Source organism: Camelus dromedarius, chromosome 9 (assembly GCF_036321535.1).
Source record: "Camelus dromedarius isolate mCamDro1 chromosome 9, mCamDro1.pat, whole genome shotgun sequence".
In the NCBI taxonomy this organism is placed as follows: domain Eukaryota; kingdom Metazoa; phylum Chordata; class Mammalia; order Artiodactyla; family Camelidae; genus Camelus; species Camelus dromedarius.
The window spans coordinates 26,181,230-26,198,358 of NC_087444.1; the positions used below are offsets into that span (position 1 = coordinate 26,181,230).

The 17,129-nt window shown below is 46.1% G+C and overlaps 1 protein-coding gene across 2 annotated transcripts in view; it reads right to left on the reverse strand.

Annotated features, from left to right (window-relative positions):
- Positions 1-17,129, reverse strand: part of PLCG2 (phospholipase C gamma 2) — a 142,749-nt gene that overhangs the window by 84,114 nt on the left and 41,506 nt on the right. The window contains exons 3-5 of one of the 2 annotated variants that reach the window (XM_031457998.2): positions 6,617-6,760; positions 4,827-4,920; positions 4,017-4,064 (exon numbers count right to left, since the gene is read on the reverse strand). In XM_031457998.2, the coding sequence (XP_031313858.1) occupies positions 4,017-4,064; positions 4,827-4,920; positions 6,617-6,760 (286 nt within the window). Of the gene's footprint in view, positions 1-4,016; positions 4,065-4,826; positions 4,921-6,616; positions 6,761-17,129 lie in introns of those variants that run through there. The other variant, XM_064488934.1, reaches the window with a different exon arrangement.

Below are 17,129 nucleotides of genomic sequence, written 5' to 3' on the forward strand. Positions count from 1 at the left end.
AATAAATAAAAGTGGAAAAATAAACAATAAAATGTTGTGAAACACCTAGTCCAGGGTCAGTACTTGGAAGGAGATATAAGAATTAAAATCACAAGGTGAAATTTTTAAACGGGCAAAGGACATAAACATTTCTCCAAAGAAGATATACAAACAGGAAAAAGCACATGAAAAGATGCTCCGCATCAGGAGGCATTAGGAAAACACGGATCAAAACCAAAATGAGATACTACTTACCACCCACTGGGATGGCAGGAAGGAAGGAAGGAAGGGAGGGAGGAAGGAAGGAAGGAAGGAAGAAGTGTTGGCAAGAAGGTGGTGAAAAAATGGAATCCTTGCTGCACTGCTTGGTGGGAATATAAAATAGTTGCAACTGTTGTGGAAAACAGTAGGCAGTTCATTAAAAAATTAAACAGTATTACCATCTCATCCTGCAATTCCATTCCTGAGTAAGGCACGAAGGAAGTGAAAGCAGGGACTCGAAACCCACGTTCACGGAAACAATACTTAGAAACAGCCGAAAGATGGAAGCACTTGGAGCAAGAGTCCCCTGACAGACGGATGAATAGACACGATGTGGTAGAGGGACACATGGAATATTATTTGGTCTTAAAGAGAAAGGAACTTCTGGGGGGAGGGTAGAGCACATGCTTAACATGCATGAGGTCCTGGGTTCAATCTCAGTACCTCCTCTAAAAATAAATAAGTAAATAAATAAACCTAATCCCTCCCCAAAAGAAAACTTAAAAAAAAAAAAAAAAAGAAAGGAACTTCTGATGCATGCTACAGTGACATGGATGACCCTTGGAGACATTATGCTCAGTGAAACAAGCCAGTCACAAAAAGACAAATATGGCACCATTCCACGCATATGCAGCACCCAGAGTCGTCATACAGACAGAAAGTAGAAGAGAGGTTACCAGTGGATGGGAGGAGCAGGAAATGGGACTCAGAGTTTAATGGGTACAGAGTTTCAGTTTTGCAAGATGAGAAGAGTCCTGGAGATGGACGGTGACAACAGTACAACAACAAGAAGGCACTTAATTTCACAGACGTGCACACTTAAAAGGACACAAATGAACTTACAAAACAGAGACAGACTCACAGACATAGAAAACAAACATGGTTACCGGGGGGGAGTGGGGGTGGGGAGGGATCAACTGGGAGTTCGAGATTAGCAGATACTAACTACTATATATAAAACAGATACATAAGGTCCTACTGTATAGCACAGGGGACTATATTCAATACCTTGTAATAGCCTATAATGAAATGAATATGAAAAGGAAGATATATATGTATAACTGAATCACTATGCTGTACACAAGACATGAATACAACATTGTAAATTGACTATACTTCAATTAAAAAAATAGCAGTGTACACTTCAAATGGTAAGTTTGATGTTATGTCTATCTAAGCATAATGAAACAAATTAAATAAAGAGTTTTAGGTCACAGGTCAGGGTGGGGAAGGGAAGATTTCGGCCTTTTAACAGCTTCCAAGAGCACATTACAAAAAAAAAAAAAGGCAGCATCAAGTAGTGACGAATGAGCCACAGCTGCCCAGCTGGGCTGCTGTGAACAAGTGATCTAACCTCTCTTGGCCTCAGTGTCCCCAGAAAATGGACCAGAGGGTGCCAAGCTCGCCAGTCTGAGAGCATCCTTTCCATAAGCTTCTCCCAATTCCACAAGCACAGAAAGCACTCAGAACAGCGGCTGCTGCAAAGCAAATTCCCTACCAGTGCCATCTGCTGCCGTTTTGCCTCTCAAGAGGCTAAAAGATGAAACACGCACTCAGGCCAGGAAAACCCGGGGAGCAGAGACTGCCCAAGTCAGGCCAGCCCACAGCCTGCCTCCTGTCCCCAGAGCCTTTCCTTTGCTGCTGTGGCTCCTTTGTTTTCCTTCAGGAAACGCAATTCATGTGGGCGACAGGAAAGGAGGGGAACTGGCAGAACAGAAGTCAATGGCCCTTTCATTGGCACCTTGGTCAAAGTTTCTCTGGAAAACTCCCTCCGGACCTCCAGAACCACGGGAAAGGTGGGATCTGCCGTGTGTTGACAGAGCAGCAGAGCTCTGCCCACTTGGAGGGAGGTCAGGGGCAGAAGGGTGGGCAAGGAACTAGGAATCCAGGCCAGACCCAGACTTGCTCTCTACTGAAGGTTCTGGAAAGGATTTCTTTATGGAAGGCGTGCAAGAATCCATTCTGAGCCAGGGGGAGGCTTCCGTTTCTTAACAACAGAAGATGGAGAAGCAGGCTTCGGAACCAAATCAACAACACCAGCCCTACCGCGTGGAGAGAGGGCCCGGGGGCTCCCTCTGTCATCCCTGGGCCAACCTCAGCTGTGAATCATCCCAAAGCCACGGAGAAAGGAAACAGTCATAAGGGCTCCACCTCTGAGGGTGAAAGAGACCAGTGCGTACAAAATCCTCCAACTACAGGACCTCGCTGGATCTATCTCCAGAGCATGGGGGCAAAGCCCAGGGTGTGGGACACAGTGAATGCTGGCTGCAAGGAGGAGGGAGGGAAAGCAGACGGACAGCTCACACACAAAGCTGCTGGCCAACCTCACAGTATTACTGAACTTTCACCACTCCATGGTTACCGTGTGCAGATCATCCCATGGGGCGTGTATGGAAGAGACCACAGAGGCTCTGAAAACAACAAGTGATGGGGGACAGTGGCGTGACACCAAACTTCTTAGAGATGGAAAGACTTTCAGGAACAAGAGGGGAGAGTTGCAGAGGCAACCTGTTGCCTCACGTATGATGCTGACCCCTCTTAATAGAGAGTGGAAGGAAGAAAAGACATTTCAAAATTTTAAAAGAAGTCTGATAGGAGGCTAAAATGATATAGTGATTGTCAAGTGTATAGCACAGTGCCTGGCATGCTGAGTGCTTGATAAATGGTGGTTTTTATTGTTACATTATTAGCAAGAACTGGATCATAACCTAAAAAAATGGGGGGAAGGTATAGCTCAGTGGTAGAGTGTGTGCTTAGCATGCATGAGGTCCTGGGTTCAATCAATATAGTTAAAAATAAACAAATAAAAATAAACAAATAAAAATTTTTAAAAATCGATGAGAGAATGTTCAGCCTCTCCATAAATAAAGAAATGAAAATGTAAGCAAAAATCTACTGCTGCCTTTCACCCATCAGGTTAATAAAGGTCAAAGTCCAGTGATACAAGGAAATGAGTGCCCTCATGCACCACTGGTAGAAATGGAAATTGCTACTACCTCTTTCAAAATAGTTTAGACCAGACGACGCTTGGCTGCCAGTATTTCTCTTCTAGGAATTCATCTGGCTCGTATCCTCATTACACATGTTTACAAAAAGGGAGACCCGAAGGTTTTCATAGTAGCATTATTCTCCATGATAATAAAGGACCAGGAACAGCTTTATGTCTATCAAGAAAGAAATGATTTTGCATCAATAAGCAAATCACCCTGCACCCATACAAGGATAAACTATGTTTGTTACAAAAATGTCTGGCACAGAGCGCTGTGTGTGCCAAAAGGGAACCACTCCAAGATGAACTGTTCAGAGAACTGGTTGAGGACACTGAATTAGACGTTATCACATCGCCTGTCTCACGTCTGCCCAGTCCTTACGAACATCACTATTTAACTTGGATTACTTCTTTAGACTCAATCTCTCTCCCACCATGAAGTAAGGGCAGGCGCCAAGGGGATCCCGTTTCTCCCCAGAACACAAGAGCTCAAATGTGAAGGCCTCAAAGACGCAGTCCAAATGCTCCATGGCAGAGAAGTCATCTCTGCAGATGGGTTGGAATTTTCCACTGCGATGTGACCACCCACCGTGGGTGAAGGTTTTGTTACCATGACCCCCAGCACCAAGCATAGTGTCTGGCACCTGGTAAGTCCAATCTGACTTCATGAGGACCTTCCCACAGCACCAAACACACTCCAGTCCCCTTGGAATGTTTAAAGAAAGAATGAACGTTGGAATCCAAAACGATGCAGGAAAAAAACCACAAAAATGTGAACGAATCTTACCTGTTTCTCCTGGTTTGATCCACAGAATAAATCTGTTTTCTCAGCCAACTGGGAAGAGAGTTAAGGGAAAAAAAGAGAGAGAGAGGCAGAGAAACAAAGTTAGAAAACAGCACATGTCTAAGTGAGTTCCACAGGGTAGCACAATGGAAACAAGAAACGAAAAGGAAGGTTTCCCAATTAACTCGGGCAGCTTGGGAAGAGCAGTTTCTCCTCGTGGTTGAAATGTCCAAGCTGAGCCACGGGGCCCCTTCAGCTCAGGCTGGCACTCCTTCAACTGGCACTTCCCTCTGACAGTATCTGTTAATCCCTCAAAAGCTGGTAAGAAAAACGGTGGCTATCAGAGGGCTCTGGTTTGCTGGAGGGACAGTAATTCCGACATCACAGTCCCCTCAGACATGCATATCGAGGAGACAGTCCCAAGAAGGCCCTCAGGAAGCCAAGAGGGAGTGGCAGGTGGGAAATCCCGGACCTCAAGTCCAACATCCTTCGAACCATCAGCCTTACCCTTTCTTAAATCCTTTAAGAAACAAGACTCTGGTCCCCTCTCCAACACACCAGTGAGAGTTTCTGTCTCAGTTCCAACGCATTCCTCACCCAAGCAGGCCAAGGCCAAGGCCCAGCACTGAGAAAGGCTCTTCTGTGAGACACTGGGGAGTCCACAGCCACTACTGGGAACCTACTGCATACAGGACACTCAATGAGCCTCCAAGATGAAATGGCCCCTTTTTCCTTCTTTTGCCATATTGGGTAAAGGGAGAAGGATGAATGCCTGAGCGAGTGAATACAGAGATTAACAAGCAAAGCCATTACCTCTCAATGATGGTGGGTGTGGACGCGCTCATCACTTCCTGGTGTAAGATCTTCAAGCCAGAAAGCCACTTAGTTGCATCTTCCTTAGAGTCAGCTGGAGAGACAGGCCAATGGAAATGCTGTGTTACTCCCTGAAGACTTCTGCTTAGAGACCCCAGCCCCGCCTCCCCAGCCCCACACAGACATGGGCGTGGGAGGAGCCTGTGCCGGTCTCTAGGACTTGCTTTTTGTCTAAGATGAGGTCATGGTGAGCCTACTGCAGGAGTGACAAGTGGGCAACTTTTTAAAAAGAGGTTTCACTTTAGTCCTACATTAATGAACAAGAGGCAGGACCTGGGATAACTTGGACCAGAATCCTGGGCAGCCCTCAGCATTTCTCCCATTTCCAGGCAAGGCCAGAGAAAGGAGTGGAACTGAGGCGATGCTGATGCCTGGGCAGGAAGGGGCAACAAGTCGTTAAGAGCTCAGCATCATCACCAAGTCCCAGTGCACCACTTCAGGGCTGTGTGACATTCAACTGCTTACTTAACCACTCATTTCCACATCGGTAAAACGGAGCTGGCGATGCGAACACCTGATCCAGTTATTAAACATGTCCAAACCTCCAGGGACCCTGTCAGTGGGGACAAGAGCATACCAGGGTTTCTGCTCTCACTCTTCCTGGGTGAATGAGAAGAAAACTGAGGCTCAGAAGGGTTACAGAGCCAGTAAGTGAGAAGCTGTGATATGAATCCAGGTCTTGCCTATCTCTATACCTGACCTTGAATTCCAGGGCTCTGGAAGAGGGACCCCAGAGTGGGACAGACATCAAGCTGGCATCCTGGGCTCCACCTTTTGCTTGGGCTCTCATGACTTCTCTACCAAGAACAGTAGCCAAGCCTCAGCCTGCCGGGGGGCTAAGTGGACACAGCTATGAAGGTTCATGGTCATGGACCCCTCTGCCACCTGCCACACAACATCTATCAGACATTCACCCATCACTTCCCACAGCTTGCTGTTTCCCCTCTCCAAGCCCTTGCGCATACAGCACCCTCCCACTGGACCATCCTCCCTCTTTCCTCCCAACTCCTACTGATGCCTCAAAACCCAGTTTAAAAGTCACCTCCTCTGCAAAGACTTCCTTAGAACTAGGCACTCTGTATTCTTAGAGTATGCTGTAATACGTACTGACTACAGCTCTTATCTAACTTCTGGTCCATATGTCTGTCTCCTCAAGTAGACTGTGAGCTCCTTAAAGGCAGCAGTTGGGTCTTAGACTTCTTTATAGCCCCACTGACATCTAGCACAACCCAGCACAGAGCATATGCTCAAAAGATGCCTGATGAAAGAATGAATGAGAAATTAAACCAATGAGAGCCCTCTGACCCTAAATTCAATGTCCCTAATGCTAGTCAGCTTTCATAGTTCCCCTCTCTTTGGTCTACTTTTAATGGTATTTATTTTCTCTCTTGTCAATCATGATTGTTCACATGATTCACTCTATTGGACAGAAAATGTAACCTGACTTCAGCTTTTGGCACGAGTTGGGCAGGCTCTTAACATAATGGTTTCAATATCCCAGTGAGGTCAGTGTTACCAGTATTCCCATTTCACAGCTGAGCAAACTGCAGCTCAGAGAGGCTGAGTAGGTACAAAAGTCACAGAGCAAGAAAGAAGCAGGGTTACTATTCAAAACCACGGGGCCCCAAACACACAAGAGTGGGTGAGAAAGTGTGAGCATCCCACCAGAGAACTTTCTAGGAAGGAACTTGAGACACAGGGAGGGAGAAAAGCACACATTACGCACCCACCTGCTAAGCTGAGTGTGCTGAGGATGAACTGGGTGCCGTAAAAGATGGAAAAGCAGCAGTCTTCCTTCTGGCGGACTGCCTTCGCACGCTCGAAATCTTTGGAGTTCTTCCCCGGGCGGATTTCCTTTATCTCCATAATGTCCACTGGAAGGAGATACACAGGAGCCCATTAGCAGCTGGAGTTCCCCGGGGACACAGCCACGCGCCTGCGCCCCAGACACACGCAGCCCAGCAAAGCCAAGCTGACCCAGCCCCTCAGCCCTGCTCGACTGCCAGGATTCTGCGTAAATAAATGCAAGGCTTGCTGTTTTAAGCCACAAAGTATTGGGATAGTTGTTGTCCAGCAACAGATAACAGGAAAAGGACAAACCCATCCTCCCTAGAACCCCCGCTGCCCACGACTATCAGGCCTGGATGTCCACTGGATCTAAGGGTGACCCCTACCCCCACAGGGTGGCCACCTGACCCAAGGGCGACCCCTTCTCCCAAAGGATGGCCACCGGATGCAAAGGAGACTCCCTCCCTCCCTCCCTGCTATAGGACGGCCAAGGAACAATGGACTGTCACAAAGAGCCAACACCATCAATCCTTTCTTCTGTCAAAAAAGTATCTTTTCCTGGGATGGACCCATTCTATGTGCCCTCCTCACCTCCCATCACAAGCTAAAGGAGGGGTTGAGGGTCTCAGAAATGACCACAGTATCCCACACCCGGCACAGTGATGGGTTCAGGGATGAGCACATGTCCTAACCTGGACCCATCAGCATCCTCCGGGGACTTATGTGGACAGAGCTGTTCATAAAATTTCACCTACTGCTGCTATTGCCAGGCTGGCAGCCCTTGGGTCCATTCGAGCTTGAAGCCACTTCTGCCCTGGAGCACCCTTCTTACATGACCCAATAAATTCTCTTTTTGGCTTTGGTTAGTAAGAAATGAGTTTCTGTCACTTGCAACCATAAGAGTCCCAGGATATATATGTCTATCCTTGCATTGAACAGAGAAACAGGAAGGTATTCCTGGAAATGAGAGGGTAGGGAAGGAGCCCTCAGCTTCAACTTGGGATCAAGGAAGCAAACAGACCCCAGTGTAGACAAATGAACAAAGGTATTTTACAGTCAGCGTTGAAAGAACAGGAAAGGTTCATGGCTATACACACGTAAAAACAGAAGGCAGAGACAGAGAATTATACTAGGAAAGGAAGAGGGCAGAATGAACTAAAAGCTTTCTGCTTTCTTACCATGGGTCTGACTGGACTGAAAACAGTTCAGGGAACTAGACTCATGAAGTAAAGTGAAAAGACTTTAAAATCAACAGTGTGCATTCTATACCCTGTGTGTGGTGGTGGTTACACACATCTACTCATGTGATAAAATTCCATAAAACTATACACCAAAACAAAAACACAAATTAAGTGCACATAAAAAATGGTGAAAACTAATTAAGGCCTGTAGTTTAATAATATTTTACCAGTGTTCATTTCCTGGGTTTGGTAACTATGGTTATCAGCGATGTTATCACCGGGGGAAGCTGGATGAATGGTACACAGAAACGTGGGACTATTTTTGGAATGCTCGCACGAGTCTAAAATTGTTTCAAATTAAAAAGTTTTTTTAAATGTCTTATCTGCAAATCTCAAACTCCCAACTTATTCCTTCCCACCCCCTTACCCCCTTGGTAACCATAAGTTCATTTTGTGTCTGTGAGTCTGTTTCTGTTTTGTAAATAAGTTCATTTCTGTCTTTTTTCTTTTTCAGATTCCACATGTGAGTGATAACATATGGTATTTTTCTTTCTCTTTCTGGCTTACTTCACTTAGAATGACATTCTCTAGGTCCATCCACGTTGCTACAAATGGCATTATTTTATTATTTTTATGGCTGAGTAATATTCCATTGTATACTAACTACTGTATGTAAAATAGATAAATAGCAAGTCTCTTCAGTGTAGCACAGGGAACTATGTTTAATATTTTGTAGTAACCTATAATGAAAACAGATATATATATACATATGTGTGTGTGTGTGTGTGTGTGTGTGTGTATGTATGTATATGTATGACTGAAACACTATACTGTAACCAGAAATTAACACAACACTTTAAGCAGACTATACTTCAATTAAAAAAAAAAACATCAATTATGGGTGGCCCTATTATTGAGAGGGTCTCTAAACCTTGGGGTACAGAGTATCCCCACTCTTCATCGAATGCTGAAATCTAGGAATCTTTTATCTTCACTACTCAAAAACTAGCAACAAAACAGAAACATTGCATGCCCTGAAGTTCACAACCTTCTGCAAGATTATCTAAGAACATTAACAGTATTAAAGTTTATTCTCAGAAATTACTTACTTACTCACCCAGCAGACTGCCAGTCAAGAGTCTAGTGACTTTAAGCAAATACTCTCTTTTTCCCTAGCCAGTCAATAATGATTCTCTAATCATTCTCTTTCCCCATGAAATATCTCCAGGAGGGAATCTCTGAATTGGCCTGTGAGCTTTTTCTCTTACAGCAAAAATTATAATAAAAATTTGACACATACGTAACTAAAGAAGAAAGCTCAGATACTGTAACACCATCTCCAGGCACTCACCACGTCTTCTCAACTCTACTTTCTAAAATGCTCTTGAATCTGTCGACTTCTATCCATTCCCAGGGCTGATGCCATAATCCAAGCCACCGGTACCTCCTGCTTGGTCTTCTGAAATAGCCAGAAGCTATTACCCCCAAAGTCGTCTTTACAAAGGACAGGCACGCCCATGCCACACTCGGGCTTCAAGCCTGCTGGTGGTATCCCTGTGCTGTTAGGACCAAGAACCAAGGCCCAGCGCTGACCTCGCCAACCCCATCTGGACCTGGATCAACTGCGCATCCTCACTGCCCAAGCTCCAGCCTCACTGGCGAATGGATCCTGCTCACTCATCCACAGGACATCAGCATGTGCTGCTGGCTCTACTGGGAATGCTCTCGGCATGTTTAGCTAAGAGTTCTCCCTTCCAGTTTCAGCTCAGTCACCACCAGACTCACAGAAAATCTTCCCCCTCCTGCTGTTATACACCCCAAGTCCCTCTCTCCAGTAACACTGAACAGGCAAGTGCTTAGAGGTGTGAATCGTGGATTCATAGCTCTTTTCCTAAATGGTGCATCTTTCCGGAGCACTGTATCCCCACCCCTAGCAGAGCAACTGGTACACAGGGGACCCAATAAATAGCTTTTGAAAGCGGAAGGAGACAGAGAGAGGGGGACACAGACAGGGACAGAACCGGGGATGAACACACAGAAACGGAGACACCCAAACAAGGTAAAAGAAGGACAGAGACAATCAGATATGAAGAGAAGAAAAACCACCCAGACAAGGAGGGGGAGATGCAATCACACAACAAAGTCAGAGAGAAACATGGGAGGTCAGAATGAAATGGCAATACCTGCTCTGAAGATGCAGGCAGCCCTGACCATCCCTACACCACCTTCTGCTTCAGCACAAGCTAGTATCCTTCGGAGGCCAGCCCTGTCCCAGGACAGGGCCACAGGCATCTACCCCCATCAGCGAGGACAGGTGGCCTCTATTATGTCACTGTGACCACTTCCTCCTTTCTTCTCCCCAAATAAGTACTGGCCTATTCATCATACTTCTGAAAAGACTATGCTTTTGGCACTGGATTGCCTTTGTTCTCTGTCAAAGATCAGTTGACTGTTTGTGTGGGTCGATTTCTGGGCTCTCTGCTCTGTTCCCTTGATCTGGCTATCTATTATTTCACCCATATCTCACTGTGTGAAGACAGCAAGTCTCAAAGGGAGGCAGCATCCTCCTCTGACTTTGTTCTTCTTCAGTTTGCACTGATTGTTTTGGGTGTTTTTCCTCTCCATGTAAAGTTTAGGATTGTCAGATTGTCAATACCTACAGAAGAGCTTGCTGGGATATTGATCGGGATTATGTTGACCATAGACGAAGTTGGGAAGAACTCACATGTTGAGTCTTTCTATCCATAGAGTATTTATTCATCATACTTTTTAACCATCAGCCAGACATTCTGCTGGATATACTCAGTCCTGGCCCCCAAGGGTCTTACAGACACATCAGCTTCATCCATGAGAATAAAAATCAAGGCAATACTAACCATGTAAAACTCTTCCGAGCACGTTCTATATGCAGGGATCACACCAGGGAAGTGAGTCTCACGGAGGCAGGGAGGCTGGCCTCTTGATCTCCCTGCCTCCAGCAGCTGGGAGAGAAGTGCACTGCCCTAGTAATGAGATCCAGGTGGGGCAAGACAGCACCCCTATACCGACTCATCAACTCTCATAACCACACTGTGAGGCAGGTACCACGACTCCGTATTACACAGATGGAGAGACAGGCATGGAGAGGTGAAGGACCTTGGCCAGAGTCATGAGCCAGCAAGTGGGAGCACCAGGATTTGAACCTCCATTTGTTCCCCATGGTCAAGCAAGTGACTCTGAGAAGCCACAACAGGATAGGCAGCCCTCTTCCCACCACGCTCTGCCAGCAAGTACCACCACACGTGCACACACAGCTGCCTCCTGCCCAAATCGGACGTCATTTAAGTGACTTCTCCTCAACACCCTGTCCTTCTCCACTTCCCCGCACTGTTATTTTTGTCTGTGCTGTGAAGTGCCTCACCAGCACCAAGTGTATTTACGGCTTAATCTGTTTACCTGCAGATCTGCTCTCTCCTCTAAGCCCCAGGAGAACAGGGGTCCTGCCCATCCTGTTCAAAACGGGACCCTCACAGATGGAGTCAACAGAACCTGGCTCAGAGCAGAAACGCAGATATTCGTGGAATAAATGATTAGGCTTCTTGGGTGTCTTGGTTTGGCTTCCCCCAGAAGCTGACCCTGAGACAAGGATTTGAGCACACACTGTTTATTTGGGAGCTGATCCCAAGAAACACCAGCAGAGGAGCAGGGAAATGAGACAGAATAGGGGAGAAGCTGACAAGGAGGTTGCTATGTTATCAAGCTGGTACCCCATGGCCACCTGGAGCTGATGCCATGGGATCTGGGAGTCCCTCAGAGTCTGCCCCACCAAGAAGCAAGGGAGCTGCAGTATTTATCCCTCAACCCCCATCTGCTCCTGGTTGGGGGCTGCTTCTGGGGGCCTTAACTCCCCAGGCCTCAGGCAGAGGGCCACACTGTTCACAGCAGAGTGCCTTCAGCCTGCAGAAGTGAATGCTATGGTGTCAGTGTCAGCCCACAGCATCCTCTCCTGTGTTACATCACTGATCGAGTAGTTTCTGTGCTACACCCAGGGGATGCAGGGATCAGATATTCGAGAGGTCAAAATCCCAGTATCTCTCTGGCTCAGGCAGAACACTAGTGGATGCAGACAAGTCCTAGTTACTGAAGAGAAGAGCATCCCTGGGCTCCCCCGGGGGAGCCGCTATCTGGAGACGAGATAAGATGTTACTGCCCCTGTACATTCTGTGCCCCCAAAGGTACCCTGGGTCAGCAGATGGTTCTGGAATTACAGGTACCATTGCACCCTCTCGCTCACTCCTTTTTAATATGACAGCTTTATTAAGACAGAGTTCACATGCCACACAAGTCATCCACTTTAAGCGTACAATTCAGTGGCTTTTAAAAGATGCACAGATTTCAGCCACCACCACCAGAATCAATGTTAGAACATTTTCATCACCACAGAAAGAAATTTTTGAGCCTCCACACTCCCCTCTCAAGCCCACACCAGCCCCTAGAAACCACTCATCTGCTTTTTGTATAGATTTGCCTATTTTAGACATCTCATATCGAGGGAATCACACAATACATGGTCTTTGGTGTCTGGCTTTTTCCATGCAGATTCCTTTTCATGGCTGAGTAAGATTCCACTGTGTGGACAGACCACATCTGGTTTATCCTTTCATCCACTGATGGACATTCAGGTTGCTTCCACCTTGTAGCTCCTGCAAATAGTGCAGTGATGAACATTTGCATACAAGTTTTTTTTTTGAACACCTGTTTTCAATTATCTCAGGTTTCTTATAGGAGTAGAAACTGGTGCTCTACTGACTACACCCTCAGGGCTGCAGGTGTAATGATGAGGTGACCCCTTCATGCCATGCAGCTGACCAACCACCAACCTGAGCCGGAAAAGTCACTCGTGCATAGGTGGAAAGTCACTGCTGGCCCTAAGCTTGTGGCTGGGCCTCCGTGAGCCACCACTAAGCCCTTCACAGCTGTCACCACTTTCCAGGCCTTCTGGGCCAGCAGGGGCCACCTTCAGAAACACAGAGTTGCCCACAGTCTGCCCATCCCGTTGATTATCAGGAGTCCCAGGAAGTCAGAAAGGAAATCCCTGAGCAGTAGGAGTGGTTTTCTATTTGGTAATTGGCAGAGTCTGCAGGGCCTGGTGGGCGTTTTTTTGACATGATCTCACACCTCCTGGAGGCACCTTGTGGAAGCATGGTCCCACTAATTTTTAACTAATAAAGTTGTAGTAACTCTTACGCACTTGTTACATATTTTTAAAAAATTTTTTTATTGAAGTATAGTTGATTTACAATGTTGTGTTAGTTTCTGCTGTACAGCATAGTGATTCAGTCATATATACATATATTATTTTTCATATTCTTTTAAATTATAGGTTATTACATGCTACTGAATATAGTTTCCTGTGCTAGAGTAGGAACTTGTTGTTTATCTATTTTATATATAATAGTCTGTATCTGCTACTCCCAAACTCCTAATTTTTATCCCTCCCTCCTTTCTTCTTCAGTAACTATAAGTTTGTTTCCCATGTCTGTAGTCTGTTTCTGCTTTGTAAGCAAGTTCATTGGTGCCATTTTTTCAGATTCCACATATAAGTAGTATCATATGATATTTGTCTTTCTCTGTCTGACTTACTTCACTAAGAACGATCATCTCAGGTCCATCCATGTTGCTACAAATGGCATTATTTCATTCTTTTTTATGGCTGAGTAGTATTCCTGTGTGTGTGTGTGCGCACGTGCGCGTGTGTGACTCCAATCACCTATTGATGGACATTCAGGTTACCTCCATGTCTTGGCTAATAAATAGTGCTGCTATGTACATTGGGGTGCATGTATCTTCTCACATTAGAGTCTTCTCTGGATATATGCCCAGGAGTGGGATTGCTGGTCAGCTATTATTTTTTAAATTATTAATACAACAAACTAAGGATGGATTCATATAAGGCACAAGAAAAAACAGTCTCTCAATTTATCTTTTGGGGAAATTGAAGAGGCAAATCCATACGTACTGATGTGGAAAAACTCCCCACCAGCTTACATGAGGAGGATACCAGACTTATGTGCCTGCATCTGTGCATGTGTGGGTCCACATGTATGTACACTTATGTGCACCCACATATTGTATACACGTGCCTGTTGCTATTTGAATTCTCACTATCTGAATATCTACAATAACCTGCAAACATTTTTTACTTGAAATGTACCACCCAGATCACACGCCTGCTGTAGGAATACAGGAAGCTCATGTGCAGGCACCAGTGAAAACATTAGCGTGTTATCAGACTGCATCAGGGAGGAACACATCCCATGCTCTCGGTGCTGAAAATCATCAGGCACTAAACCTAGTGTCCTGCCCACTCTGAGTCCTAGTGTTTACTTCCAACCAGCGAACTACCAACTGGAGTCCAATTCAGATGATATCTTTAGTATTTTTAACAGATGACTTCATTGTCATTTCTGTTAAGTTACAAAGTAGTCATAGGGCAGAAAAAAAAAGTCAAAATCCAGAACCCATACTGTATACTGTCATAGGCACTAGTAAAGTTAAGTTCAGTAAAGCATCAAATAATTAGGTATTTGTTGCTGTCAATGATTTGTATTCTTAAAGAAATATCGGAGAGGTTTGCTTCTAGCTGTTTAAGGGTGTTAAGCAATACTGGGGAAACTGGCTGGGTTTTTTCAATCTGTTAGTAACATACCACCACTTGTATCCATGTAATATGACCTAATATTCTGCTGTCCAGAGAAAGATGCTCTCCATCGTGTTTTCAGGAATGCATTAGGCTCAACTAAGGAGGGACGACTACATTTGTACATATGCACGTATGTGGGTAAAAGCATGAGAAAAGGTTAAAAAAAAAGAGAAAGAGAGAGAGGTTCCCACCAATGTGCTGACAATAAGGGTTGCTGGTGGGAAGGTGGTGGGTAAATGGTGGCAAGGGTAGTCTGATCTGCATCAGCTGAATTTCTGCCAAGGACACAGAGTCCATAAGACAAGTGACTTTATTTTCACCACTGGCTCTGGTGGCCAGAGCTCAGGCCAAACACGCTCGTGCGGTCAGGCTCTGGAGCTGGGCTTCCTGCTTGAAGAAGTGAGATAACACAGCCACAGCAATGAGGTCTTGTCTCTGCACACCCCCTTCCCGGCATCACCTCGAGTCTTCCCCAGGTCCGGTCACCCCTCCCACCATCGTCCCCACCCACTGCCCACAGATGCACACTTGGGGTTTTCTGCCCCCTTTGCCGATTGTCCCCATGACCCTGTTCTTCAACTCTTGTTTCCTTCCTCCTCCCACTCTTGATTCTGGGCTGCTCTCAGGTGGCCCCCTCATACTTGAAACATTTTCTTACCCTGACGCCAGGCACGCAGCCTTTTCCCCAGTCTCCTCACTCCACCTTAAGGGGTGCCACCTGCCAAAGCACTTAACCAAGGATCTTCAGGGAAGCTTCAGATGTATCCAAGGGGAAGACAGACAGACAAGTCTTGGGCACCTTCCTATACAGAACCCCCACCCTCCTTTCCACCTTCCAGTCATTCAACCCACCAGGTAGTTAATGAGCATCACGCTGAGTGCCAGGGAGGAAGTCAGCAGGCATGCTCTCCATCCTCGGAAGCTCAGAGCCTGGAAGGGAAGACAGACCCTGACCAAATCGGCAGGTGGGGACGTAAAGCTACCACCATGCTCAACACCTCAAAGGAGCAAACTCAAGTCCACAGGGGGGCTTCCCCCCAGCAAGGGGAAGAAAGGCTTCTAGAGAGTGTGCATCTTGGCTGAGTTCTGAAGGCTGCAGTTAACCTGGTGAAGGGGGAGGAGAAAGCCCTGGAAGTAGTCCCAGGCTCCGGAGACCCTGGTTCAAAGCCCAGCTCTGCTCCCCAACGATGCCTGGGAGCTTGGGCCAGTCACCTCCCTTCTCTCTGCTCTTTCCTCATCCACGCACACAGTGGTAACAGCATCTCCTTCCCTGACATGCTTTGCAAAGGAGATGAAGTTACATGAAATAAAAACTGCATGGCCCCAGGAGGTCTTCCAGTAGCTCAGGGTTGTTGAGCTACCGGGATGACTGTTCTTTCACAGCATCTTTCAGTAACACCTTCGTCACTGCTGCTGTTTCACTTTGTCTCAGTGTTGCTCTGTCTCGGTGAAGGACTCTGCTTCAAAAAGCCAAGCGTGTGCAGAGTTATTTTACATACATGGCAGCATCTGACCTTGAAGCCAGATAAATAACTGAGATGCACCGCAGAACACACAGTTTTAAGAGGTTCAAAGCGGGAAAGAGCCCAACTTTAGAAGAATCTAGGAGACACAAGCTTAAAGTCCCACTTATGTGTCCCAGCTGTGCACATTAGGACAGGTTTCTTTATTGTGGTTTAGCCTCCACCTTCTCGTCAGTAAAATGGTGAAATAATATCCATCCCATAGGGAGATATACCTGAAAGAACTTGGTAAACGCAAACTGCTCTGAGTTTGAGATATTAAAAATTATTTTAAAGCCTAGAGATGGGGAATGAGACTATGCTGACAGCCAGCGGGGAATATCTCACTTCATGCTTCCATACAGAGCTCTTCTAGATTAACATCAAATAATTAGGTAGCTGTTACTGTAATGCTTTGTATTCGTGCACAAATGTTTGATGGACAGTTTGATAGGTGTTTAAGAGTTTCAAGCGATACTGGAGAAATCAACCAGCCTTCTCCTCCCTCTGGGGACACCCTCTCCCCAGGGAGCAGTGGACACTCTGACAGGAGAGTCTGGAAGGATGAACCGGGCATGCCTAGCGCGGGCTCCTTGTCCAATTCTGGTCCAATCTGCCCCTCTGGAAGCACATGTCCTGCCCTACTCCCACTGCCCGGAGTGGGGTGGCCTCCAAGACACCTGCAGGCATCTGATAGTGCCAGTGACAAGTCAGGGGGCAGGGGCCAGAGATCAGCTCTAAACCAGACTCTCCAGGCAGCTCAAACACAGAGCAAACCTCCTCATAGCCAGTTACCAGCACCCTGTGTTTCAGTTCTTAATCATTTCCAAACTCAAGAGAAGAGGAGAAAAAGAGGAGCCTGATGATGAGCTGGTCAACTAAAACCCCGAAGACTCACCATCAAATAATTCTTTAAATAGTCACTGCTTCAGTGTCACTTAAATTAAATGTTTTCTCCCCCTGCCGAAACTAAATGAAAACAATCCCATGCATGTGATGCGGGAGATGGCTTTCATAGCACTCACATTTTGTTATATCTTAATTGTGATGTATTTTAATATGAATTGGAAAAATACTGACCTAGCAGCTT